The 27,635-nt window shown below is 39.7% G+C and overlaps 1 protein-coding gene across 4 annotated transcripts in view; it reads left to right on the plus strand.

The window, feature by feature from the left end:
• Window positions 1-27,635, plus strand: part of nlrc5 (NLR family, CARD domain containing 5) — a 57,682-nt gene that overhangs the window by 23,246 nt on the left and 6,801 nt on the right. For all 4 annotated transcript variants that reach the window (XM_078257782.1, XM_078257784.1, XM_078257783.1 and 1 more), the window contains 36 exons: window positions 721-1,189; window positions 1,645-1,768; window positions 3,351-3,481; window positions 9,434-9,653; window positions 9,772-10,013; window positions 12,590-12,673; window positions 13,342-13,425; window positions 13,631-13,714; window positions 13,833-13,922; window positions 14,340-14,390; window positions 14,512-14,541; window positions 14,795-14,878; window positions 15,383-15,466; window positions 15,845-15,934; window positions 16,200-16,247; window positions 16,347-16,376; window positions 16,476-16,559; window positions 16,654-16,737; window positions 17,622-17,711; window positions 17,848-17,907; window positions 18,530-18,613; window positions 18,754-18,837; window positions 19,185-19,274; window positions 19,803-19,868; window positions 20,649-20,732; window positions 21,734-21,817; window positions 22,995-23,081; window positions 23,499-23,558; window positions 23,876-23,959; window positions 24,076-24,159; window positions 24,250-24,333; window positions 24,884-24,958; window positions 25,069-25,152; window positions 25,306-25,389; window positions 26,056-26,154; window positions 26,262-26,345. In XM_078257782.1, the coding sequence (XP_078113908.1) occupies window positions 721-1,189; window positions 1,645-1,768; window positions 3,351-3,481; window positions 9,434-9,653; window positions 9,772-10,013; window positions 12,590-12,673; window positions 13,342-13,425; window positions 13,631-13,714; window positions 13,833-13,922; window positions 14,340-14,390; window positions 14,512-14,541; window positions 14,795-14,878; window positions 15,383-15,466; window positions 15,845-15,934; window positions 16,200-16,247; window positions 16,347-16,376; window positions 16,476-16,559; window positions 16,654-16,737; window positions 17,622-17,711; window positions 17,848-17,907; window positions 18,530-18,613; window positions 18,754-18,837; window positions 19,185-19,274; window positions 19,803-19,868; window positions 20,649-20,732; window positions 21,734-21,817; window positions 22,995-23,081; window positions 23,499-23,558; window positions 23,876-23,959; window positions 24,076-24,159; window positions 24,250-24,333; window positions 24,884-24,958; window positions 25,069-25,152; window positions 25,306-25,389; window positions 26,056-26,154; window positions 26,262-26,345 (3,580 nt within the window). The remainder of the gene's footprint in view (window positions 1-720; window positions 1,190-1,644; window positions 1,769-3,350; window positions 3,482-9,433; window positions 9,654-9,771; window positions 10,014-12,589; window positions 12,674-13,341; window positions 13,426-13,630; window positions 13,715-13,832; window positions 13,923-14,339; window positions 14,391-14,511; window positions 14,542-14,794; window positions 14,879-15,382; window positions 15,467-15,844; window positions 15,935-16,199; window positions 16,248-16,346; window positions 16,377-16,475; window positions 16,560-16,653; window positions 16,738-17,621; window positions 17,712-17,847; window positions 17,908-18,529; window positions 18,614-18,753; window positions 18,838-19,184; window positions 19,275-19,802; window positions 19,869-20,648; window positions 20,733-21,733; window positions 21,818-22,994; window positions 23,082-23,498; window positions 23,559-23,875; window positions 23,960-24,075; window positions 24,160-24,249; window positions 24,334-24,883; window positions 24,959-25,068; window positions 25,153-25,305; window positions 25,390-26,055; window positions 26,155-26,261; window positions 26,346-27,635) is intronic.

Below are 27,635 nucleotides of genomic sequence, written 5' to 3' on the forward strand. Positions count from 1 at the left end.
TGTTGCTTAATTCTGTAACTGTATACTACATATAGGTATATATATATATATATATATATATATATATATATATATATATATATATGTATAGTTGGTGGTATAGTGGTTATTGTTGTTATTTGTGTGACTTTGTTTGTGTTCAACACTTATTTTGCATTGAAGAAAGTCCCTTTAAAACATAGTAGCATTAAAGAGGATTTCCACAAACTCTACTTTTCATCGTGGCTACTATGTTGGCTGCGAAAACAGTTTTAAAAATGTGTCATAAGAAAATAACATGATGATGACGTCAGGGAGACTTCAAATTATTAAGTTGCATTATGGGAGGTATAGCATCAAGTGTTTTTGGAACTTTAACCATATTAGGAATTAAAAGTCAGGAAACCTCTTGCTGTGTCTAAAATCACGCACTTCTGCACTATTTTAAGTGCAGAAGTGCGTTCACACTAAGAAGTATGGCAAAATGCAGTGCACTCCGAGTACCCGGATGCTGCACTTTTAACAAAAAGTTGAGTATGGAACGCTAGACACTACTCACCCTTACCAGTTGCCATCTTTGCTAAGGAGCGAAGCTATGGGACCACCAACTTATTTTCAAACTTGTGAAAATGGCCGCGAGGAAGCTGCTGCAGGTGCGATTTAAACTGCATATATATATATATATATATATCTACCTTTAATTTCAATGGGCTTAAACTAATTTACATCTCAACTTTAAAGGTCACTCAGCAAACAAAGCTGTTGGGGTGCAGGCAGCAGATCTCCTTCTTTCCAGTCGACACCTACTCGCCATGTCATCTCTCCCTGCACTCTGCAACATCTGCTGCATCTGTCTGGAGCATTTACTGCTGAAAGGGGGAGACCAAAGAGGGATGCAGATACCGGAAGAAACAGGAAGTGAGAGGAGGAGAAAAGCGAGAGAAAAAGGAGTACAGATTGCAGGAGGAGGAAGAGGAGAAGAGGGCAGTATAGGAGGGAGTTATGCACAAAGCAGAGATCAAGGGGGAGGGAGAACGAGGGGTGAAGACATAATGATGGACGGCACAAATGGCAGAGGCCAGATGCCTTCCACACAAGCCCAGATACCCTCCACCCTCTCCCAGGTCTACCTCACTATTCTTGGTGCCTTTCTGAGCCGTGACCCTAATACAAGAGGAGGCAATGACGAGCCAAAGACCACACCACAGAGGTGAAGGGTGAAGGCTGAGTAGAGCACTAAACATATTAACACCATTCTACACCACTAATACCATACATAACTAATAAAGAATTTCAATGAATGTGATTGACAAGGTAAAATCAGAGCTTGATCCCTCGATATTACATTCATTTTAGTATTTTACACAGAAGGAGAAGTAATCCAGAAAAACTCCTACAATGATTTATTAATAGTTTTTTATAATGATTTAAAGATTTTACATAAGATGGTGCAGCTCAATAAGAACACGGTAACACAAAAATATAATGTAAAAACACATAAACATACACATAAACATTAACATGTATCCAAAATATTTTTTTTTAAAACCCATTAGTGCAATGTATTCACTTTAATAATAGGCTTAGTTATTTTTTCACTTTTCACATTATGTTTGATTATATAACATACCAATGCAGCAAATGTTTATTTGTCTCTGTGTGCAGTGTTGTGTGTGAGCTGAGTCAGCTGGCCTGGAAAGGCTTAGAGGACAGCAAGATCCTCTTCATGGAAGAAGACATCTCTCAGGATGTTTTGGAGTTTTCAATCAGGACAGGGCTCCTCGCACAGGTCAGATTTGACTTCAGAGCATGTGTGTATGTTCTATGCATCTCTGAAATTAAAGGGCAGTAGTAGTTGTGGGTGGAAGAGGTGGGGGGGGGGGGTTCTACCTTATGTCCCTATGGTTGGAATATCTACACTATTCTGTACCATGAACAGCCATAATCTGAGCCGTTGTGGGCATGGTGCAAGTGATTTTTCAATAAAACAGGAGCAGCGCAGGAAAGATTGTGGCTAAAATGGTAAAAACATGTTTGAGGTTTGAGTTCTTTTGCCACTTTGATAACCACCATGCAACATTTTAAAATTGGTGTCATTTTTAGCCATGCAAGAATGGGTCAAGGTATGGCAACCCTGACATTCGTTGTTTCCGGAGGATGAGTTGTAATAACTTTGTTGATATCATAAAATGTTATTTAATATATTCACCTCTCTGCTTTCACATTGTCACACAAACACACTATATAATACTGCTACACATCATCTTACATGCTCACAAAATGTCCACAAAATCTTTACTCTCACCCGCTAACCAAAACTTAATCTCGACTGCTAAAGATGAAAAGCAAACATTGAACCCTAACTTTTATTTATCGCACAATTAATTTGTCTTTACAATGAGCATTAACACATTTTAGGGGTACTAAACCAGCAAGTCCGACGCCCAAGAGCATCTGTATCGTTTAATGGGCAATTAAAGCATCATCTATTTCTCATTTCTGATATTTTACACATATGAAAGGATGAATACTGTGGACCTACATAACTCAGTGTAATTATAAGTGATTACAAGTGCATGTGAGTTAATATTGGCATGCAAATAACTTTCTTTGTTCCATTCATTCTTTCAATGAGCTGTACGGCCATCATCCAAATGCATCAATTTGGCTGCAGGGGGAGAGGGCGGAGGAGAGCACCAACATTAACTAGGGATCGACCGATATGGATTTTTTTGTGCCGATGACGATTTTTTTTTCATCAGACTTAGCCGATGACCGATACGGGCTGCCGATTTTCTTGAGCAGATATTTGGAGCCGATACTGCTTTTGCTCCCTCAATTTACATCATAAAAATGTAAACCCTGCCACACTGGATTTGTTTTCGGAATCTGCCATTTCTTTAAAAATAATAAACAAAAACACAGCTCAGTGTCACCTCTGCAATCATCTTACATTCATATCACCCAAATTATGTGTGCAATGTGCATCATATGGATGGGTGCACTGCATATGGTTAACTGTGCAAGGGTAAAAGGCTTTCATCAACATCTACAACACAGCCTTGATGATGCATTGCTTGCTGACATATTGTAAGACAGATATAATCAGGTCATCACAAAATGTCCTTTGTCAACACATTTAAATCATTTAAGAAAACAATAAACCTGAAAAGTAGCCATTGAAATAAAGTGCTTGATTCGTAATTTAAGACTGCCATGGTGCTGGAAGCCTGCCAGGCTTCCAGCACCATGGCAGTCTCTATCCCTACTATGGCAGTTCTAGTGTTAAAGCCTCACAGAGGCATAGCTGAAGACTGTTAGTCTTGTTAGTGACATAATATAAAATATGTTTTTCCGTATCTTCCTGTCAGGTGGAGCTCAGACGTGAGGATGGGATTCTTGTCAACTCCTACCGCTTCATTCATCTGACAATACAGGAGTTTTTGGCTGCACTCAGAATCATGACCAGTACTGATGTTAGCGATATGCAGCTCAAGAAGAGGTAGGGAACTGATTTCAGAGAAGCCAAATGGAGCTGGAGGGGAACATGGTTATATGTTTCAAGGTGATTGCAGTCTTCCTCTATGGAGCTGTTGATCATGTGGCCTTTCTAAAGGCAGTTGCAGTAACCAGATAACTGTGCTAATTATACGTACTGTTCATGGAATCAATTATAAGTACAGCCTCAAGCGTCAATCCCAGGTTCAAACGTTTTCTCGCCCAGCCGAAGGAAGCAGCTCAATTGCCAAAGTCAAAGCCACATCAGCAATGAGCGGGTTTCAGGCTTCACAAAGCTGAACAAAGTCACTTTAGCTGGTTTAATTCTGTATAAAAAGATGTAAGACCAAACACACACCTGTTTCATCACTGCAATGGATGAAACAAAAAAAAGTCATCATTGCACAACCCTTCATCTGATTTTAACACATCTTGGTGGGTACGTTCAGGTCTTCATCCCATATGTCTCCATTGAGTTTTAGCAGGATTGCTGGAGAACAGCTTGAGTTATGGCCAATTCCCTGCTAAGAACAGCTAAGCTCTCTTAATTAATGGCCATCATGTTTTTTGAACAATTTTGCTCATTAGTAGAAAAGTGTACCTCAGCCTCACAAGGCTGTATTCCAATTTTGTTGTTCATAGAAACAAAATTAACAAAAGCCTATTCATATTATTGTTTTTCTGTTTCTGTTTGTGCAGATAAGCTAAACAAAACCCATCATGGTGGACTTCTATGGTCCAAGAGGCTTTTTTGTTGAGCACATTGAGCTGGATTTGTGTGACAGATTTGAAGTAAATTGGTTTTACGGTGTGAGGTGCATGGCTTTTCAAAGTTTTCACTTTTTTGGGCTGTGGTCCAAAATGTTTTGATTGCAGCAATAAGTTCCGATTTCATTTCAGATCAGGCGACCTACAGTATTAAATAGAAAAGTCAAACATTTGTTATTTAAACGTTATATTCAATGTTAACATTCTTATGTGTCCCAGTTTGTTTCAAGGGCCCTGTTTTAGAAAGCAGGTTCAACAAACAAAGTAGTCATTTTAACATAGTTAATGAAATGCTATTAAAATAAAAAAAAACATGTTCAGACTATATGCAGCTATTTAAAAAAAACCTCACTTTTAAACTACATTTTCCAGCTGCACCACAATACTGCTCACCTAGAAATATTAACATATAATATCCAGTATTAAAGGAATTGTCTATATTGTCTATTGTATTGCAGGAAAATGTCAGTGTGACCAGTCACATTATGTGTGCAGAGTGCCGTGTTATGAACACAAAAAAGGACATGCAGAGGGTTTTTTATACGGCTTGTTACTTCTACCGACTCTTCAAGAGTCTATGTCAAATGTTATAAAAGGGGGCGTGGCTAGAGTTTAGCGTGCGACATGAGTGTGTACACAAGTGTAGTCCACATAAAGCACATTTCATGTAAATCGGATAATGTTTGTCACATGAGGCTAACTTCCTGTTGCCATTAGTAAGCGCTATGACTATAATTCCATGTTGCACCAAAACAAGTTCCTTCCAGGGACTATTTTGCAGAGCCACTGTTGCTGCGTCCGGAACTTAGCGCCGCTTATGACGATTGTGATTGGTTTAAAGAAATGCAAAGAACCCAGAACCTGTTTTCACCTATCCTAGAATATATCTGTGGTGTAGCCAGACCTTAGTCCACAGTGCTGTGGAGGCCTGACAATGCATCTACCATGTCATTTTTTTAAATATTTATTTTTGCAAGAATTTGCAGTTGTTATTTTTTAATTGTTTGTTGTTCACAGTACTGTTCGCAGTAAACATGTTGATGCACTGTGGGCTCAATTTTTGATGATTCAAAAATCTGGCTGATTGTTTGTGGAGGACAGTCTGAAGATGCATTGTAGTAGGTTTGATGTCAATTGAGCAAAATATGTGGAAGGAGGTAGGTTTAATTAGTATAAACACAGAGTGATGTTTTTAATAATTCATGACAGCTCAAAGCATGTGAACATTTTTGCTCACTTGGCCTTTGGCCTGAAAGTTACAAAGTGCTAGCATGTACGACTGATAGTTTGTGCCACCATCAGGACTATAAGCCTACAAAGCCAGTTGAGGAAGGTTGGCATAAGACCAGACCTATGTGTGTTTCTTTTCATGCATTGAAAGGAAGATTTCCTGGTAGAAAGAAGAAGGAGAACTAGAGAAACTAGTTGGAATGCTTAAAAGCTGGCGCTATACTGGATTGCTGGCTTAAATGTGTAAGAAGAACTTGTCTAATTAGTATGAATGTCATTGAAAAGTTGACTTAAACCAATATTGTATGACAGTTGTGGAATATTGTAAGTATTTTTTAAAAGCTGATGCTAAACTGAATTGCCCGGTTTAATTTGGATGAAGAAGCAGCTGTGTGTGTAGGACGTACAGGTGATTTATTTAGGTTTTTTGAATTTTGGAATGTGAAATGTCTAGAAAGTAGTTGCTATAAGCAGTGCCTACTTTAATCAAAATTCACAATCATTAGCAAATTGAATGCATTAACTGACTCATGACCTTAGATTGTGCGATCCCAATTCCGTCCGAATCCATGCAGCCAATTAGGATATATAAACCTTTTTTTCATTTGTGTCACCCCCTAGAGGAGAAGCACAAGTGCTTTAATGTGTAAGCTTAGTTACTACTCTGAACATTTGTCTCAAATATCACCATAATCATTAGTGGGCCAGAGGTACTTTTGGAACGACACAAGGTGCAGAGTACTATAGCATTTCAGTACATAATGTAACACTCGACGCCAGGAACATACCAGGAATAACCTGGAACAAGATGAGCCTTGTAAATTGAGCATGCCATGAGATGTCCTTTCGGAGGCCAGGAATTCACAGATGCAAGCACAACGCGGATGGTCCAATTATAATAGGGGAGGGTCAGGGGGCCAGTAGAGCTGAGGGGGGCACTGACACATCAGACGTCATAGCAGGTGGCAACCACTGTTACCCAATAAAAGCCTTCTTGTTTATAGCCATATTATAAATTATATCAACAGTCTGTTTTTCTTGATGCCTAGAGAGTGTCTTGTTGAGTGCACGTCACCAGTCAACTGAAAGACATGTCAGCAAGATTAACTGAATTACTTGAACTCTGCACTTCCTTTAATCAACACTTTTCAGCACACAGGGCTCAATGCTAACTTTTTAAAGTGGTTGCCGGCTTGACAACCAGGCATCAGCTTTTGATTGCCGAAATTGACAGTACGGTTGCCATGTTTTAAACTGCCTATATTTGGAGCAATTAGTTTCTTATCTAACTATACCACACATTTTAATAATGAAACAATGTGAGAATGGCTTGCAATATAATTTCCTATCCCTCTTAAATAGGGGCGCAACGGATCACAAAGCTCACGGTTCCGATAACGGTTTTGAGTCACTGATTGAATAAATTTTTGGATCAGCACAAAAAAGGGGGGAATTTAAATGATTATTAAAAATGTAATAATAACTTTTAACAATAATTACTTCTTTCACCAGTAAATTGCTGTTAAAAGACAAAAACAGATGAGAAAAGGGTTTTTTACAATAACTTTGAGTGCACCACGAGGTTTACCAGTTTTAAGTAAACGCAACATTTAGTCCCGTCGGTTATGTTTTTCCGACAACAGCAGTGACCAAGTGCTAGTTAGCTCATAGCTTTAGCGGCAGGCGGTTGTACGTCCCGGTGTTGGAATACTCTACAGTGAAATACAGTCACACTAAACCGTTTAGCTGTCAGCATGTTAAACGTGTTTAATCCAGTTACTACTGTACCTAATGGTAGGCTAACTTTACCTGCTGCCAAGTGTAATGTTTTATTAGTGTTTACTAGCGTGACATGCAGCGATGCTTCTGTTGCCTCTAACGTCGGTTGTGGAGCATCAGAGAGCAGTGCAAACATTTAGGTGGCATCGTAATGAGGCCCCGAAATCCACGTTGGTATTCTATCCGGTAGATACCGCCATTAACGTGAACAGAAAATTGCGTTGCCTGTATCACGGCAAACGCGCATGTGTGGAAAGCGGTCGCACAACAGCTGATATGTTGTTTCACACACGAACGTAGTGTTCGGAGACAACCAAATCAAATTTTGAAATAAGATTTTCCAGTTTTGATTTGTTTGTATATATTAAAAAAACTAGGGCTGTCAAAATAACGCGTTTTTTCCCGATTAATTAATCTGAGAAAAAATAACACGTTAAAAAAAATAACGCAGATTAATCCATTCCATATTGAACTTTGACCCGGAGCCGTTTGACTGCAATTGAAGGAGGGAGACGAGAATGTGGTGCCTGGATCATTAATTGGAACATTTACTTGTAAAAATCTTCTTCCTGCCAACCCTGGCTTCCGAAATCTGGTGCCACTGATATGTCTGCGCTTCTCTCGGATGCTCTGAAACAGACAATACAGGCAACACAAACCGCTGCACGTGACGCTAGTTAACACTATACTCGACAGCAGCTAACGTTAACCTACCGCTAGCTAGTAGCTGGATTAAAAACAGTTAAAATGCTGACAGCTAATGCTAAACGGTGTAAAGTTTGACTGTGTTTTACTGTAGAGGATTCAACACCGGTATGTAACAATCTGCAGCTGCCATCGGAAAAACAACACAGACGGTGCGTTCAATGAAACTGGTAAACTACAGCCTCGTGGTGCATTTGAAGTTATTGTAAATGTCCTTTTCCCATCTGGTGGTTGTTTTTGTCAGTCAACAGCAATTGACTAGTGAAATAAGTTATTGTTATTGTTATACATTATTATTAAATCATTTAATTTTGACCATTTGGCCTAAGCAATAAACAAGCCGTTCTTTAATGTCACCAACTGTTGTTTAGTACCCTTTTTTTTTCTTTTTTTACTTCCTTAAAAAGTATTGGTTCAGGCACCGTAAATTATGTATGCGATTCATTTCGATTAATTAATCACAGAGTATGTAATTAAGTAGATTACATTTTTTTAATCGATTGACAGCCCTAAAAAAAAACACAATAACTTAATCTGGTTGCCAACGGCAACCGGGCAACCATTACTGTCGAGCCCTGGCACAGGAACATAATCAGGTTTTTTACGCATATATAGAAATATGATTCATAATAATTATAGCAGTTGGTATGATGAGCAGTGGCAATTATAGTAACAATAAAAATAATGGAACTATGACTAGAAATAATAGTTGTAGCAGTTCAGGGCGTAGCAGGGCATAGCAGGGTGTAGCAGGGCGCCGAGCAGGACCACCCCAATCCAAGGAAAACTGCAAGGGGAGAAAACATAAGAACTCCGGGGAATAAGCTACCCGGAGCTAAGTTAGCATTAAACATTACTGGGACATGAATGCACACAAATGGAAAGAGAGAGGAACTCAGTTTGTCAAATGTAGTCCCCCGGCAGTCTAGACCTATAACAGCATAACTAAGAGCTGGTCCAAGGCAAACCTGAGCCAGCTCTAACAGGGTTGGTTGATGGATTTGAAGACTATGAGGAGAAGCAGAGAAGAGTAGGGGTGCCATGTCTGTAGTGGAAAAGCCCGCTTTTATTAAGCAACTGTAGGAAGGCATTCGGAAATGTCAACAGATGAGCGCATCAGCGCACACGGGGCAACAAGTGCATCAAGTGAAACAGGCCCATTGGCTACCTACATAATAAGCTGTTTTAAATTTAAAATGTTCAATGCCTTATCGCGCTGATGTGACAGAGCCCGAACCCAAACATCATTTCTAAATATCTGTCTGAACTCTGCCCGGCCCGTCGGGTCCCGTCGGGCTCGGTCGGGTATCCATCCTCTAATGCCTTACTGTACATTGTGTGAATTCTTGTTCTCATCTGGCTGGAGTGGCCAGGAACTGTCCTCTACACAGCAACATAATGGAGGTGTGTACCTAAATCTTAGTCCAAATACAATATTGACTTTGCTCTATCTTCTTCCTTATTGCTCTCTCAGATTCAGTCTGAGAACTCGCTGGACGACCAAGTCAGACCAGAGGACGGTCTTTACTGACTCTCTTCATCTATATGTATGTGGTCTGGCTTCCCCCCGCTGCACTCCAGACTTGGTTCAATTTGCCAGGACCTCTGGCCAAAGTTGGGTCCAAAAACGACAAACCCTCGTTCTGAAACTACTAGAAAACTTTTGTCACAGCAACACCCTAACTGGACCAAAGGTAGAATATGAACTGAAGGGAATTAGGACAAATAGATGTATAATTACCTTTTTACCCATTCTCTCCTCATTTTTACTCATTCTTTCCTTAATTATCATTCCTTCTTACATCTTCCCAGATATTGGATCTTTGCCACTGTGTCCAGGAGAGCCAGGACAACCAACTAGCTAAGCAGGTTGTGGGTACGAGACCCACCCTGGAGCTGCGCAACATCACGCTATTACCTAATGATATTGATGCTCTGGCTTTTGTAGTTAACTCAGTAGGTGATAATGGCATTGGATTGGACTTTGGAGCGTGCTCAATGGAGTTGGAGTGTTTAGATGTTCTGCCCAGTTGTCAGTTCATTCACTACCTCAGGTAAGTCCACACAAATACTCACACAAGCAAAATATAATATAACCATACATAACATCCCCACGCAAGCACGCAAGCTTGCGTGTGCGCGCGCACGCACACACACACACACACGCACGCACGCACACACACACACACACACATACACACGCACTTGTCTAATTGCTTTTCATTACAAAATGAAAAATTTGAAATATTTGTTAGAGAAGCAAAATCTGCTCTACATTTCATATTATATTCCCCTTGGGTGATTTTCTCTTCCATTGGAGACCATCAGTCATATAAAGTATGCACAGTCAAAATGCTAACACCTAGCATTTGGGCATATAGGGTGAATCATTATTTTTGTCGCCAGAGGCGTAGTGGGAAACTGCAGTTGTACATGGAAATGGTACAGTGAGGCGAATGGTGTTCAGCTGTCAAGAGTCTGAAATCTGTTTAGCTTAATAACAGTGAAGTAGCTCTGGAAAGATTTACTGCTTTCCCTTCAACATTCCTCAGCTGATTGGCCATCTGTCCCGCATACTTTGAATCTGACTGAAGCTCTTTGTGTCCTGCTGTGTTCCTGTGGTTGGGTATGGGTAGACATACAGTAGCCTGGACTCAAGTGCAAAAATATGGCAATGACAATTTATTTATTTATTTGTGAACACTTACACATGTAATTTAACTTAAACATTATACAATAAACGGTAAAGCCAAAAGGAGACTAAAGCGAAACTGGCCAGGACATATACTGAGCTGCAAAAAAATGCAATTTAAAAGGCCTATTTTTATTATCTTAACTTTATGTTTTAACTGAAACTTGGTTAGATGAGAACAACAGTGGAGCCCAACGTTAGAAAGGAGGTGGAGTTGCTGTTTTATTTAACAATGCTTTCCGATGCAAGACCATTTCAATTAAAAAATATGCTTCTTTTGATTATGTGGCTCTTCAGTTAATTTCCTCCTGTCGAGCTTTGTTATTCAATATCTACCGCCACCAAAATATTCTGCAAATTTTTTCAATGACTTTGCTGAACTACGCTCAGCTGTATTGACTTTGCCTGCATTCTTATCGTGAGTGCTTTCAACATCCATATTGGCAACCCCCAGGACAGCAGTGCTATCGAATTACCTTGCATTCTGGATAGCTTTGGGCTGACCCAGCATGTGTCAGAGCCCACACACAATAAGGGTCACACTCTTGACCTAGTAATAACTCATGGTCTCACTATTTCTAGTGTTGTGGTTACTGATGTTGCCCTGACCACTCCTGTGTATTCTTTGAAATAACAATCAGTGTCTGCACTAAGGTACAAACAATAATAATCACTAAGCGGTACATCACTGAAAACACCAGCAAACTGTTCCTGCTGTCTTGATATTCTTCCCACAAGCTTCTTGAAGAATGTTTTTAACTGCATGCCATCAGACCTCCTGGAAATAGTGAATAAAACTCTTCTCACAGGCTGCTTCCCCAAAACATTGGGGACAGACAGCAGTGTTTAAGCCTTTTTTTTAAATGTAGACACCTCAAAAATGCGGAATTATAGGCCCATATCAAATCTCCCATTTCTGGGGAAATCATAGAATTGGCCGTTTTCAATCAACTCAGCACCTTCCTGGCACTAAATAACTGTTTTGATGTTTTCCAATCTGGATTTCCATCTCATCACAGCACTGAGACTGCTGTTATGGAAGTACTGAATGACATCTATTTAAATACAGACAATGGAAAAATCAGTCTTAGTTCTGTTGGATCTCAGTGCTGCGTTTGATACAGTGGACCACAAGATACTGCTGGACAGACTAGAAAACTGGGTCGGACTCACTGGCACAGCCCTTAACTGGTTTGAATCCTATCTGCAGGATAGAGAATATTTTGTGTCAGTTGGCCCTTACAAATCTGAGCTAACGACAATGTCATGTGGAGTTCCCCAAGATTCCATTCTTGGTCCAGCCGCCTTCAACATCTATATGCTCATGCTATATGATATATGCTACAGATCCTACCATAATTATGTGGATGACATGCAGATTTACATCACCATGAACCCACAGGATTATGATTATTAAGAATATTTTCAAACAGGGATTGAAACCCAGTCTTTGCATGTTATTTTAATCACAGTCTGTTTTAATAAAAGCGCATGTGACATCTCACATGCGGCTTTGAGCTTTCATCTGAACATTTAGCCCACTTTGTAGGAAATGCCGAGCTATATATTGTGTATCGACACTTAGCCAAAAAATACAGAGATATTTTTTGTGCCATATTGCCCAGCCCATGCTTTTGCACATTTATATCACCCAGGAGTAGGACAAGTATACTATCAACGGGAATGAAACTCTCTTTAGTGGCCCCTCTTAACCAGTAATTGTACAATAAATGGAATTGCAACATTGATTATTCTTTGAACTATGTAGAAGTTCATAACCAGCAGATTAAATCTTATTGTTAATTTTTCCCTGAGATTTTTCCTTTTGTGTGCTTAACACATTTGAAATATTTAAGGGGGGTCTTTGCATCTCATATTCCAATCCAACACAAAGGTTTCTTTCATTAATGTTTCATTTCACTATTTGTGTGCCTTCAGTTTTCGCAGCCGCAAGTATGGCGACAAGTTTGCTGAGAAGTTGTCCTCCATTCTGCCAAAATTCACAACGCTGAAAAAACTAGAGTAAGATTCAAATTTCTTCTTGTCTTCTTCCTACTCTATTTCCTTTCCACAGTCTCCACAGTTTTTTTAATCACTCTTTAATTCCTATCTAGCTTAGCAAAAGTGGAGTAGTTTAAAGGCAGGGTTGGTAAAGTTTAAAAAGCTAGCAAGATTTGAAAGTAGCATCTCCTCGGGGCTCGGTCTGTCGCAGCTTCAGAGCAGGGCGAAGAAAGGACCGACATTTTACTCAAGTAATCTCAGCTGTAGCAACTTTTGCTCAAATTTCTCCTCCATTCTCCAGTAGACCTACAGTAACTGTGGCTTGTACACGGGAGGGGTAGAGTACGTGCAGCGGAGCAAGGAGGCATTTCATTGGTTCTTTCTAAGTGGACCGCGAGGCAGTGATTGGTAGGCATTTCAACAGGATTACAGTAGCAACAGATGACAGATCTTTTTCGCTCCTTTTTCAGAGCCCATAAGTTATTTATTGCTGTCGGGTATAAAGACCATTTCAAACATATACAAAAGTGTGTATTGGAAATCGCTACCAACACTGCCTTCTCCAGAGTGTACTCACAGATCAATGTAATTCCCTTTTGAAATACTGCAAGGAATGCACCAGAATGAAGTGGAAGAAATCAAACACCCCAACAACGGTGATTGGCTGATTTTGTCTTTGTCTTCCCAAGGTTTTGTGGCGCCAGTCTGACTACCACAGGAGCAGCTAGTTTGGCCTCTGCTCTACAGAACTGTCCAAACATCACAGAAATCAAGTATGTTTTCTACAACATCATTTCACTGCTAGAGCAAATAACATGTCCTCTTCATTGGTGTTCCTCAGTTCTTTGGAAATGTGGGAACAGATTGTTGTGTTTCTGTCTAAATGGGGTTGCTGACTCCTGATACCTAATATAATGGTGAAATATTTTGGGTGCAGGTTGCAAACTTTAACACCACACTTTTATTTTTGTGTTGCAGTCTGAGTGACAACAATCTGAAAGACGGAGGAATCAAACACGTAGCTGATATTTTTACCAAACAACCAAGACTGGTCCTGGTAAGGTAAGTACATACTTCCAATTAGATGCTATTTTTAAAATCCCCACAATCTTCAGATTTTGCTGATTTTTAGCTAATTCCGTGTATCAAAGTTCAGTGTTTTTGCCTGTTCACCTTGCAGGCTGGGTCAAAACAACAGCTCTCTGGAAGCAGTGGACTATCTCATTGGGAAAATGTCTTCATGTTTGAACATCCAGCACCTTAATGCAGAGTATGACCACACCCTGGCACACATACAGTGTCAACTTGTTATGTTTGCATTATTTAAAGCAACACTATGTAACTTTTAGCTGCAGCTGTAGTTCCAATGAGACAACCTGTAGGGGGCCCGAAGCGGGAAAAGTTACATAGTGTTGCTTTAACACCCTACAGTACATCCACACAGGCGCTCCATTATGGGATCTATGTATGTTTTGGGTCATTTTCCACTCACTATCACACTTTCAGCATGCAACGGCAATATATTGTTGCTGTCAGCATTTCTGCAGCCAAAATATCTTCTCAGTCACATACAAAATTGAGGTTTAGAAACTTACTTTAGAGACCTCAAAGGAATTAAGTAAAAGGACATCACAAAGTAAACTTGTTATATATAACTGTTATACAGTATCAATGTTTGTTTTTGCAGTGGGAAGAAGGAATTGACCGTAACTTTCTTCCAAAACTCTGATTTGAACCGGTGAGTTTAATGGATGGACATAATGAGTAAATACAAACCAGTAATTCAATGTCATTGACTTACATCCTTATCAAATGAATACTGCACATACTGAAATTCTGTCATGTATTCCCCTCTGCAGCCATATAACTAAATCTGAACCAACAATCAGGTAAGGCATTAGATGATAACACTCTTATCAAATGTTGACCACTTTCCAGATCTTTACTAACATAGCCAGTTTCCTTGAAGTTTCCTCCTTTAAACAAGGTGCTTGTACCTTGACCTTGTTTTTTTAACAACTTAATCTGATTCTGTGACATAACTACTGCCTGACAGCAGCTATTTGAGTTTAATTCATGTGCCGATTCATTTGATTTTGATACAATTATGGTTTTTATCTTGCGCTACAATTTCTTTTCCAGCTTGCTGAACCAGACATGGAGCAAGCCTAAGATGCAAAAACTTGCAAAGTCACTGGCACGTTGCAGCGCCTTGTCGGTCCTGGAGTAAGTAACCCTAAATACACCTCCTTTTAAAATTTAGGATACCCCCAATGATACATGAACATACCAAAACAGAATTATGCAGTACTAAATACAATAACAATAGCCATTTATTGACCTTTTGTGTAATCCTGGCTTAGCTATCTTTACAAATGATACTAAGTGTAAAAAAAACTAAGTGTAAGTAGTTGGTAGAAGTTATTTTTTATGTTAGCCATCACCTGTCCTTTTGCTATCAGAACTTGGTTCTGACATTTTGCATATTTTCAACAGTCGGCACTATAGTTTGGCACTGCTGGTCAGAATGGAAATTCTGTCTGTGTATCAGATTGTGTGTGTGTGTGTGTGTGTGTGTGTGTGTGTGTGTGTGTGTGTGTGCGTGCGTGTGTGTGATCTTTTGTGCTGTTTATATTTTCTGCTCCACCAGTTTATGTTGGCAGCTACCTATGTCGTGCCCTTTTTTGTCTCTGACATTATTTTAACATTATCAACATTCTTGTCTATCAGTCTGTCCAGTAACTGTTTAGGCAACACAGGATTGAAGAAACTGTTGGACATCCTGCCTTGTCTTAGTAACATCCAGGAAATAAAGTAAGACTCACACACACAATGACAATAAAAGATACATACAAAACAATTAAAAAACATCAGAAACTTTACTGGTGAACTTTATAACAAACCCCCATATAAGCTGTTTTTTATGATATGCATTTTGATGATTTTTTTTATTGAGGAAGTGTTTTGAAAAAGAAGGATGAGACTCTGTGTTGTGTTACACCGAGCTAATCTAATATTGGTTATCTGGCAAAAGCATGACTGTTATTTTCTCACCAAACAGGCTCCAAACCAAATGAACCAGCGCTGGCAGCTACTGTGTTTACCCCGGGGCATTACTCGTTATAAATGGCTTGTTTAGAGCTAAATAAAGTCCTTCCCCTTGGCACATTTGTTTTTGTGTGTGTTTTTCAGCGCCAGTAACAACGGGATTGGCATGGAAGGAGTGGTAATGCTGGCTGGTGCATTGTGTTCCCATCACAACTTAACACAAATTCACATCAGGTATTCTTTGTTGTACTGTTTAGGCTTTTAATGATTTTATTAGAGCAGCAACAGAGTGAGCACATGTTTCACCAACGTGGCGAGCTGCCAGTTAGAACTGCAACAGCTGCTTAAGAGCTCATTTGTGTCTGTTTAAGTACAAGTATAAATGCCATAGACATTGGCATATAGATCAATTGATTGGGGAGACAGTGGTCTTGTTAACTAAATACTGTTGTTAACATGTGCAGATTGTTAATCTTATAGTGTCCTGTTGGTTTTACAGCCACAGAGAAAGACAGCAGGTGATTCTGAAGTTCGGCCCTGACGAAAGGTAGAAAAGCTGCATCTGTGAAATCCTCCACACATCTGGATACCTCTGTCTGCATTTTAATGTGTCAACTAATGAGCTCATTCTATGCTCTTTTTGTAGGGATGACAAACAGCAGCTAAAGATGTTCAGGTACAGTAAGCCGATAAAGAGTTTAAAGGAAAGGCACACAGTTGACAGTCATTACTTCGAAATTAAAATACAAAGAAACCATCCTCTTTAATGCTGCAGGATAAACAACAGCAGCCTCATGCCATCGGACACAACCAAAATCTGTGGACAATTGGTCCAGTGTCGCTCCCATTTTGAGTTAGAGTAAGTTTGATTGTTTTGATTGTGTATCCACACGTTATTATTTCATGATTTTGACCGAACAGGTAGACGGTAATATACTTTTATGTTGTGTCAGTTTGTCTCACAGTTCATTGCCAGACGAGGCTATTGAGAATCTGGTGAAGGTCCTGCCGAAGATGGCATCACTGCAGCGACTCAAGTAAGACGTACACACGTCAGTAACATATTACAATCACCTCTAAAATAAGCAGGGAGCCAATGGAGCCAGGCCAGGATTGGGGTGATGTTATGTCCTCTGTTAAAGCAACACTAGAGAACTTTTCCCGCTTCGGTCCCCCTACAGGTTGGAAGCGGAACTGTCCATCACATTACATTATGCAAGTTTGCCAGATCAGGTAGCGCAAGCTGTAGTTACAATGAGACAACCTGTAGGGGGACAGAAGCGGGAAAAGTTCTCTAGTAGCAGTGAGAAGCCGAGCTGCTGCATTGTGAACCAGTTGTAGGCGAGAGAGGGACCTTTGGTTGATGACAGAAAGGAGAGCATGATGAAAACACGAATGACTTTTTCCAGGTCGGGAGTGTGAAAGCATGGGTTTGATTCTGGAGGTGGTAATACATACATGATGGTAAAATATACATGTCAACTGCAGTGTGTGCAGGTATAAACAGAACGGAATTGTTTAAGGTAAAGTGTCCCAGTGCGGTGTGAGTAAAGTGTCGTAGTGATGAGCTCAAGAGTTCAGCAGTCTTATTGCAGATACACAGATCATAGAAATATACACAAAGATGCTAAAAAAAAACATGTATGTATGAATATTTAAAATTGTTTAAAATTGTTCAATTGTTCAAAGTGCCACCTCACCAGTGTGACATGGCAAACATCATGTGGTATTTTAACAGAGCAGGAGTCGTTAATGATACCAAGGTATTTCATTACAAGGTTAATTTTTTCTTTTCTTCATTGGTTCATTTTTCAGCACCGGAGGTTGCCGCTTGTTTTGAACCCAGCATATATTTGTTGTAATATTATCAATTACCACTTTCTCATTTAGCATGAATCAACCCTATCCTCTTTCTCTCCAGTGTCAGCCACAGCATCACATCCACAGCTGGAGCCCTGATGTTGGTCAGATGTTTGACTGTCAGTCAGCGAGTCAAATCAGTGGTGATCACGTAGGATTTTTTTTTAATGCTCTTTTCTGTATCCAGGCAGTGTGTTCATTGGCTACACTTAATATGAGTAATTATATGTAATACAGTATGCCCCTGAAATAACTTTAAATACTGCTTCTAACTCTCTCTTCTTCAGGCCTCAGATTGAGTCCTTCATTCATTTTGACAGTGTGAAAGTCGAACAAGCCAGCTGCAGGTTTGTGATTTCTTTTTTTTTGTCTATTGGTATAAGTACAAACACTTGGTGGGTGTTTGCTTTTCAGACTGCTCAGTCTGTCACTTACCCAAGCATTCATTGCACATACTGTACACTATATCAAATCTAACTTTCTCTTTAAGTCTGACTGCCATTGTATGCGGTTCAGTATAAAAAATGATCATAAAACTCTGCCAGCACTGTTAGAAAGTGCTGTCTACCATAACTGAAGATGATACTTGGCAGCAAATTTACAATTTCTCAAACTGTGAATTAGTTGAGAACATTTTCCCTCTTTTTATTTTTTATTTTATTCCCTTTTATTTTTAGTGTTAAAACACAAAAAATGCTAAAACTGAAAAAATATACAACTTTTTAGAGCAGCACACATAACGTCAACCACTGTGAGTCGCCAAAAAGAAGAAAATGATAAAAGAAAAACGAAAGTAGTAGTAATTGTCAGTTTGAAGTACACTCTGCATTTTTTTGTGACCTTATTTTTCTTTTCAAGTACGTTTTTAGCAAAAAGAAAAGTGTGAACACACCATAACTGTCTGTGACTTGCTATCTAATGTGTTTTTGGTCTGTCTCTTTCTGTCTGACTGACTGTGTGTGCTCACAGGTTAACTCATTGTAGCCTGAACGGTGAAAACTTGGAAAGGCTGCTCGAGATCCTACAGCAGGGTCCCCAACTGTCTGACCTGGAGTATGAGCCACAAACAAACCCAGTCTTCTTACTTATACATTATTAGCGAACACCCATATACTGTACATACTAACCTGGGACCAGTACTTATTAACACAATATTGGTATGGATGCTGAGTTATTCTTTCTTTTGACTGCAGTTTATCAAGCAACCAACTGGAAGATGAAGGAGTGAAGTGTTTTCTGGATTCTCTACAAAAGCTCAAAATCACCAGCTATGTGAAGTAAGATTTTAACAGTGATGTTTACCATTTTCAGTTCTATATTAATTTGTACCTTATAAAACAAAAATAACAGTGATTTAATGGAGGGCTTGTTAAAAATAGAAAAGACAAGAATTTCAGTTAATCCCTGTTACCAAAAAAATTAGTATTTCACTTTAATGATCTATTTTATGTAGACATGCAGCTAGGCCTGTTGTGTAGAATACTACAACATTATACAGAGTAAATAATGTATTTAATAGAATAGGCATATTTCAATAAGAATATAGGTCACATTATACTATCAAATCAAATGGGTTAAACATAGAATAATACTTTCCTGGTCTTTAATGTGTCTTCATCCACAGTTTGAGCAACAACGGTCTGAGACAGCAGGGGCTGTTGGATGTGGCCAGCACACTGTGCACCTGTAACAACGTCTCCGGTGTCGAAGTCAGGTAAGTCTGAGCATTGTGGAAATGAATGAACAAAGGGCCAAGAAAGGTAGCAATTTAATAGAGGTGGGGGGGGGGGGGAAATCCATGCAGCATAGTATCGCGATATTTTTCGTGGCACGACTGTATCGATACACAGACGCCAAGTATCAATCTATTACTATATATGTGGTGGTCAGTTTGTCTGCTTGACAATCCCATTTTGCAGCAATACAATTGAAGTGAAACTGAGAAATGTATCTTTTTAGATAAAACAGATGTTGACAAAGTTTCCTTTTGGGGACATAATATGGAATTGGGGAAAAAAAAGGGTAATATCGCAGGGTAATATTGCAAGATGTTTAAAATCGCAATAATATCGTATCGTGACATAAGTATCGTGATGATATCGTATTGTGAGGCCTCTGGTGATTCCCACCCCTTACAATTTAACCGATTGTTGAAAGCATGAAAAACTGAAAGAATTAACAGAGTCCTTTTCCCTGTCGGTCCCTTTGTCCATGGACTCAACCTTCTGATGTCTGCTGCTAGTTTGGGAGCAGAGGAGAAGTGTCTCATCTGGTTTACACAGTGTGAAGGTTGTGTAAAAACGCTGAGGTAGGACAAAATTACAAGAGTACTAGTAACTAGCAGCTCCTACAGTAGCAAGCATTGACAGATGGAAACAAACAGGAAGTGGCAAACATTCAAATTCAAAGAGGCTTTATTAGCATGACCATATAGACATATAGTATTGCTAAAGCACATAGTACAACAGGTACAAATACACATATATATACTTTTTTTAGGATGCAGACAATAAAACATTATGTCAATATTTGTGCAGAAGCATGTCAACAATATTTAATAGCAGCAAGAACATAACTGATGGATATTAGCAACAACATGACGTGTGTGTGTGTGGGGGGGGGCAGGCATTCTGCTGCTAGACTGTAGCTCTCTGTGTGCTCTCCCAACAGGATTGGCATTTTGTTTATGTTGGTAATTTGGTCAAATTTGGGATGTTTGTGTTTAAATTTAGGGAAATATTAAGTTAGCTAAATATGTAGTTCACTAACCCTGGCTGGAGTTGTATGCATTCTGAAACAAAAAGTTCAGTGTCAGCCAAAACAAGCCAAAATCGTCACCATATGTTTTTATTGCACGGTGGCACAACTAATGCTACAATATGTCAGAGCAACACCACTGTTTGATTGATGGCATTCTTAACGGACAGCTCTGTTTATTGTCTGACTAGGTAGTTCAAAGGTTTCAGTGCCTATTGCATCCATCAGTTAGGCAGTATACTGTATACTGTACCTTTGAAAAGTCCTCTTGTATTGAGTTATTCTTTGTTTGTTCTCTCCTCCCCCCTCCTCTTTTCTGCATCCCTGCCAGTGTCAGAGAGAGTAGTTTGGAACATGACCATCTGGTCAGATTAGCAGAGATTGTGTCTACCTGTCCCAGTCTGACCAAACTAGAGTAAGTACACCTCCATCTTCAGACCATCTTATACTGTAGCTCTCATTAGGGCTGAACGATTTTGGGGGGGAAAAAATGTAATTGCGATTTTTCTGCCAGATATTGCAATTACGATTGGTTTTGCGATTTTTTTTCTTAAAAGTTTAGCTAAAGTTAGCTAATGTCAAGGAGCATTATAACATGAGACACCATAACTGCTCTATATTCCTATGCAAGGATGACATATGGATATGAAATGCCAGCAATAAGTGTTTTTCTTTTAATAAGCATGGAACATTGAACAGTCAAACACAGAACATTTATCACAAAAGCTAAAGTTATAATAATCAAAAAACAATTAAAAAAAAAATATATATATATCAGTACTTTCCTGTACACTGACATTTCTGATATGCCTCAGTTCAATAGCAGCATCTACATATTGCACCTTCTACAATAAGTAATACAAAATAAATGAAACATCCACTGAAAATAGGAAACAATCTGGGATATGTAACATTATTCCAGCATTTATCTTGTGAAAAAACAGTAAATATAATAATAAAAAGAGGAATAAAAAATGTTAAACCAAATGTTACACCAAACATTGAACTTCATTATGATTAATTAATGAATGAATTGATTAATCGCGGTCTTCACGATAAGCTAATCGCATTCTTTCAAATGGAAAAGGATTAATCACATTTAAAAATCGTCTCTACAGCTTCAGCTTATGAGGAATTCTTTTTATTAAAATGTAATTGCTTGAATGAAAATTCTTTGTCTTATGAAAGCCTCTCAAAACTCCTGAAGAATTACCATTTTAAACCAGATTTAAACAGACTAAAGGCATTTATTTTTTATTTAAGAGACTAACAAAAATATGGGTTTTTTTTAATGCATTTTTTATGTTTTTCTTGACTCATTTAATGTGAGTATATATGAATAGAAACAGAAGGACATCTACTGATTAAAGTGTCTCAGGTTGTCCAGTGTTTACTTAATTACTTGTTGGTCCACAGATTCAAGAACAATTTGCTGCAGTCGGATTGGATTGAAGACTTTGTGAAACTGTTAAACAGCAGTCAGAGGGGATTCAGTGTCAGGTAAGACTTGGTCTATATCCACGGCGTTCCACTTCCGAGCTGCATTTTAAACTCCGGTGGATTTCTGAGGACTATGGTTAACTGCTCCTCAGATCTCTGCAGGGTAAATCCAGACAGCTAGCTAGACTATCTGTCCAATCGGAGTTTTCTGTTGCACGACTAAAACAACTTTTGAACGTACATACAGTGTTGCCAATAGCAATAGGTAGCTAGCTCTAGCTCCAAAAGTCGCTAAAAGTAGCTAGATGACGTCATATGCTCATTTGCATATGTGTGACGTCATTACGCAATCATTTGCATAAAGCTTAGTGGTTGTGTCAGCAGATAGATAGAAAGAAATAGAAGTCTTTAGCCTAATAATCACAACAGGAATTTATATTACATTATAATTATTACTTAGGTAGCCTATGTTTGAAATAAAACCAAGAAATTTTACAAAGGGAGGGAGAGCGATCGATAAAGAATTCTCAAAGAGGGCTAGCTTGCCCAGGGCCAGGCCAGCTCAGCGGCGTTTTTCTCCTGTCGCCTCCTGCTGTCTCTCGTACCTACACCGGCCCCCGCACCCTGTCCCCCCTCCCCTTCTACCTGCCTGCGCAGTTCTGCTGCACATGAGGAGAGAGCAGAGAGGGGAGGGGCTGCTCCTCATTCACAGAACAGAAGAGAGAGGGGACTGTTTTGCAGACAGAAAGTTGCCAGCTTTGTCGCTAGTTGCTTTTGTGTAAAAAAAGTCGCTAAGGGGGTCTGAAAAGTCACTGAATCTAGCAACAAAGTCACTGAGTTGGCAACACTGTGTACACATGTTCTACCAAAACAAGTTCCTTGCCGAGGCTATTTTGAGGAGGCACCATGGCTCTGTCCGGCGCTAAGATGATTGTGATTGGTTTAAAGAAATGCCAATAGACCAGAGCATGTTTTTCTCCCATCCCGGAATGCTGTGTGGACTAGCCAGACCCTCCTCCGCAGCTCTGTGGAGGAAGGTCTGGCAAAGCGAGACTAGGTAAGAAGGAATACAGTAGATGTACCCTATGCCATTGTGTAGGAACATTTTTCTGTCGCTTGTTTAAGCTTAGATCTTTATTTTTTTTAGCTTTCCTTTTCTTAGCATACAATCCATATTGGCTTCTTTTTGTCTTGGCAAAAAACATCTGTATCACTCTTTCTGTCTCTCTCCTGTCAGTATTGAGGAACGTTGGATCAGATCTGAGGAAGCTGTTATCTTGGTGTGTCGCTGTCTGGACCTCAGCAGCAACATACACACTATCAGGTGAGATCTGCAAATGCATGCAAGTGTACACACACACACACACACACACACTGTGACAGTTTGACTTTTGTATCCGTTTTTATTATTTGGTCAATGAACAAGACCTGGAGTTTGTAGTGAGGTTGATCGGTGAGCAGATGTCAGTGGCGGATTGATAAACGATTTAAAAGGGATTAAACGACATTACTTATTTTCTGCCGCGGCCGATGCTCTGTAATACTCCTTCCTGGTCCTAAACTGAACGACACATAACGCGGAAGAGCTGAACAGTTGCGCAAACTGGGGACGAATCGGTGCAGAAATGGACGTTTTCAGGGTTGACACAGCTGGTGAAAATAATGTGATGAATTCCAGGTTCCAGATTTTGCAGTGAAACACGTCTGTTATTATGTGTAACATCACTGTGTACTTTTGCAGGGTTCACCACACCACTCTACACCTGTCTTTGATGAAGTCGTCTGAACTGACCTCAGTCAGGTAATATATTTAGGTTGCATATTTTATTTAAATACAGTCTCCCTCCACTCCAAAAAGCTTAATGTGGCTTCACTTGACCTTCCCTGTGCAGAATGATCCGATAACAGCAGGAAAGAAAATGCTAGCACATAACTTAATAACCTCTCCTCTCCTTTCCTATCCTCTCCTCTTCTCTCCTCTCCTCTCCTCTCCTCTCCTCTTCTCTCCTCTCCTCTTCTCTCCTCTCCTCTCCTCTCCTCTCCTCTCCTCTCCTCTCCTCTTCTCTCCTCTCCTCTCCTCTTCTCTCCTCTCCTCTCCTCTCCTCTCCTCTCCTCCAGCCTCGTGGACTGTGCAGTAGAGGGGTACCAGCTTGCATCTATGAAGAGCATCATCTCGAGGTGTCCTTTACTGACAGAGCTGGAGTTAGTACTCTATATTTTCTTTATGAATATAACATGCAAAAGGCATGTATGCAAGGGAGACTTATTTGTAAAACAAAATGGAAGAAACAAATCCTGTCTGTTCTCGTTATTCACAGCTTCTCCCACAACAGCCTGGGCGTAGAGGGAGCTGAGTTCCTCTGTTCTGTCCTGCCCTCGCTGCCAAATCTCACTTGTCTTAGGTGAGAGCTTTTATGCTTCACATTTGACTCTTTTACTAATGCCTGTTTTAAAGTTCTAGCATGACAAGCTGCTACTTTTGTTTTCTACAGTATTGGTTCCAAAGAGGCTTGTGTGACGGTGGTTGAGAAGCTCTCAGAGGCCTTGCTGCAGGCTGCAGGCATTCAGTGCTTAAAGTGAGCAACACATACACAAACAAATTGTATTACTTGTCTGGAGCTCTAGCACTGCATAGTCTAAATCCACGACGTTTCATTTACGGGATTGTTCCGGTTCCGCTGGTGGTTCCGCCTGATGTCCCTCACCTTCTGCCTTTCTTTGTGTTGGCATTCTAAACTCCGGTCGATCCGGGAAACATCCTCCGAGCTAGAACCAACAAATGTTATAATATATATATATATTATTTATTATTATTTTTCAAGTACTCGACAGCTGTTTTAATTCCAGAGTTCGCCTCTCTACGTGCACGTTCCACCAAAACAAGTTCCTTCCCGAGGCTATTTTGCAGAGGCAGAGCACCTGCGTCCGGCGCTCGGCGCCGGCCAAGACGATTGTGATTGGTTTAAAGAAATGCCAATTAACCAGAACACGTTTTTCTCCCATCTAGTAATGTTGTGTGGACCAGCCAGACCCTCCTTTGCAGCGCTGTGGAGGAGGGTCTGGCTTTAAGCAGATAGCCAGCATGATTATAAGTTGAAATCAATTCTTTATTTTTTCCTCTCCCAGTCTATCAGGTCATGTGATTAGTGACACAGCAGCCCAGATTATGACCCGAATGTGGCCCCGTCTAAAATCACTCAAGTAAGCGTTTAACAGAATAATAATATTTTCACAGACCAATCACCAACATGTAAGAGAAATAAAGTGCCTATAATGTGGAAGTTGTGTACAATTTGCCTTTTCTTCTCTAGTCTGTCTCATTGTGAGTGGTCAGCTGCTGCAGGGCTACAGCTCGTCACAGCACTGCAAGTGTGTGTCAGTCTAGAAGGCCTTTGGTAAGAGACACATGCACACACACATGCATATGAATGATCATGTGTGCAAAAATGTCTGAATACATATAAAGTGGCTCCTATAATGTGTGTGTGTGTGTGTGTGTGTGTGTGTGTGTGTGTGTGTGTGTGATGTGTTTCTGTGTGCACCCCAAGTCTGGACTCCCTACAGCTGAATGCGGAGAGCAGTGTGTGCCTGGGTCAAGCACTAAGGAATATCAACTCTATACGCAGTCTCAAGTAAGAAACACAATCTGGTCTACTGTAGCAGTCTCATTGTTGAATTTAAAGGCTTACTTAATATTATGTGCTCCCTGTTTATAGCTGCCCATTATGTAGTAAGTATGTATTTCACATATGAAGCTAAGCCTGCCAAGTTATTTCAGGCAGGAGTCTTCACAGTACATCTACATTACTGCTACAGTCACACTGATGCACAACTCACACATATCCAGTTCCACTCTAATAATCTGCTCTATTTATGAGTTGCAGTCACAGTAACTGCCAAAGCTGCTGCTCACTTTCACTGCTCAAATTGCAGCCACTGCTGCTGCAGCTCATCATACCAGCCTGTCATCGGCTCCATGTGAACCTTACACAGATGAGGGGGGAGGTCAGATCCCATGATTCCATTCCCTCCCCCTGGGAATTTACCATTCCCTCTCTCATAGTGCTAGGTTGTAAAGTGTTGCTCACTGATGAGCTTCAAGTGCAGAACTTCCATGGCAGATGTTAATAATGTTTACATAGCATATGAATAGATATCATACTTACATGGAAGTAAATCCTCCTCACATGAGAGATATCCACCCCTAGGTCGGAACCAATATAAGGATTTCACAGAGGATTTGATGCCTGGTTGAACATTTCATTTGACCCTTTGTTTGTGCATTGTGTGTGTGCCAGGCTAAATAAGATTGTCACAGCAATGGGCCCCTCAGAAGCAAACGGTGTGCTAGATCTCCTAGCTGCTATGGAGGGACTCATACGAATGGAGGAGATCGAGTGAGTATGCTGCACATAAACAAATGTGGTTGACCTCATTTTAGTCTGCGATGAAAAAAATGTGGCCATCAGTGATCTTGGATGGGTTCTTTCTCTTGTCGTGTCAGGCTGGAGAGCTGGAGGATGGCTGATAGAGGAATAGAACAGCTGACCAAACTCCTTCCTCTGTGGACGAAACTCAGGAAGATCAGGTAGGCAGGAAGTTCCTATTGGTTAAAAAAAAAAGAAAGGGTAGATAAACACTAATAGGCACGTACAGTACTGTCTGGCCTTTGATAACAGATTATTTTTAACGTGTCACATTTCAAAAACGTTTGGATACTCTTCTTGTCTGTCTCGTATGCTCTTGTGTATGTTCTGATTTTATTTATTCAAATTATATATATATATATATATATATATATATAGTGTATTGTTTTATTAATTATCTTTTGATGAGAGATCTATAGTCAATTAACGCCACTAAAACCCCCACATTGTCAAGGCGTTATCACCAGGTTGTGTGCTCTCTTTACTTTATATTTTACACATATTCATCATTTATGATGATTTATGTTATTATAATCCTGCAGGTAACTATTGTATGGTTCTTGATGACTGCAGAGCCTTTGTGTGTTGTAGAAAGTTTCTTGGGTCGCGTGAGCAATCTTTGTTACACTTTGCTTTGTGTTTGGTGTGAACTGTTCGTGCAGCCGGTATACTAGAGACAAGACGTGATAAAAAAGAAATTCCCTCTGTAAAAACCGTCGACTATACATGTCAACAAAATGGAACAAGATTTTTTTAACCTGGCTGTTGTCCAATGTTCTGTTCTGAAAAGGTATGCAAACGAGCGCATATTTGATAAGATAATGCATCATTTGCATATTTTAAAAATAAATTTTAAGAAAACCTGTAACACAAATAATGACTGGACTAAGGCAAGTTTCGTGGCGATTTATTATTAAAACGTTTACCCTAGTCACCTGTAGTGACTTAAAATGTTTGAAAAAGGAAAGGGCAATTGGTTGCTTTCATTTAATTACTTATTTAAAGTGTAATTTGGGCTTTTTTTTCAATCTTCCCCATGCATTTGTGTCTAATAGACAAAAATCTTTGAATTTGGTCCAGTATTGAGCAAGATCGCAATGACGGGCGATGTGAACCGAGCTACAATGTAACCTAATGGGGCAATTGTGCACCCTCGATTTTTTTTTTTGGTCGCTACTGACAGGGTCAGATTGTTACTAAAAGTGTCTGATAACACTATCGATCTCGACTTTTTAAGATCAGACAAAGATTTTTGGTCACATCAGTCTATTAGACAAAAATGCATGGGGAAATGGGGTCCAGGTTGAGAGAAAAAAACGAAATTACCCTTTTAATGTACTAGTTTTATCTTAGTGTCTTTGAGTTCTTTTTAAAGCGCTATATAGATAAAATGTATTTTTATTATTATTTAGGAATACATGACTTTCATCACTCCATGAATAAAGAAAGAA

Source organism: Sander vitreus, chromosome 8 (genome assembly GCF_031162955.1).
Source record: "Sander vitreus isolate 19-12246 chromosome 8, sanVit1, whole genome shotgun sequence".
NCBI classification, from domain to species: Eukaryota; Metazoa; Chordata; class Actinopteri; order Perciformes; family Percidae; genus Sander; species Sander vitreus.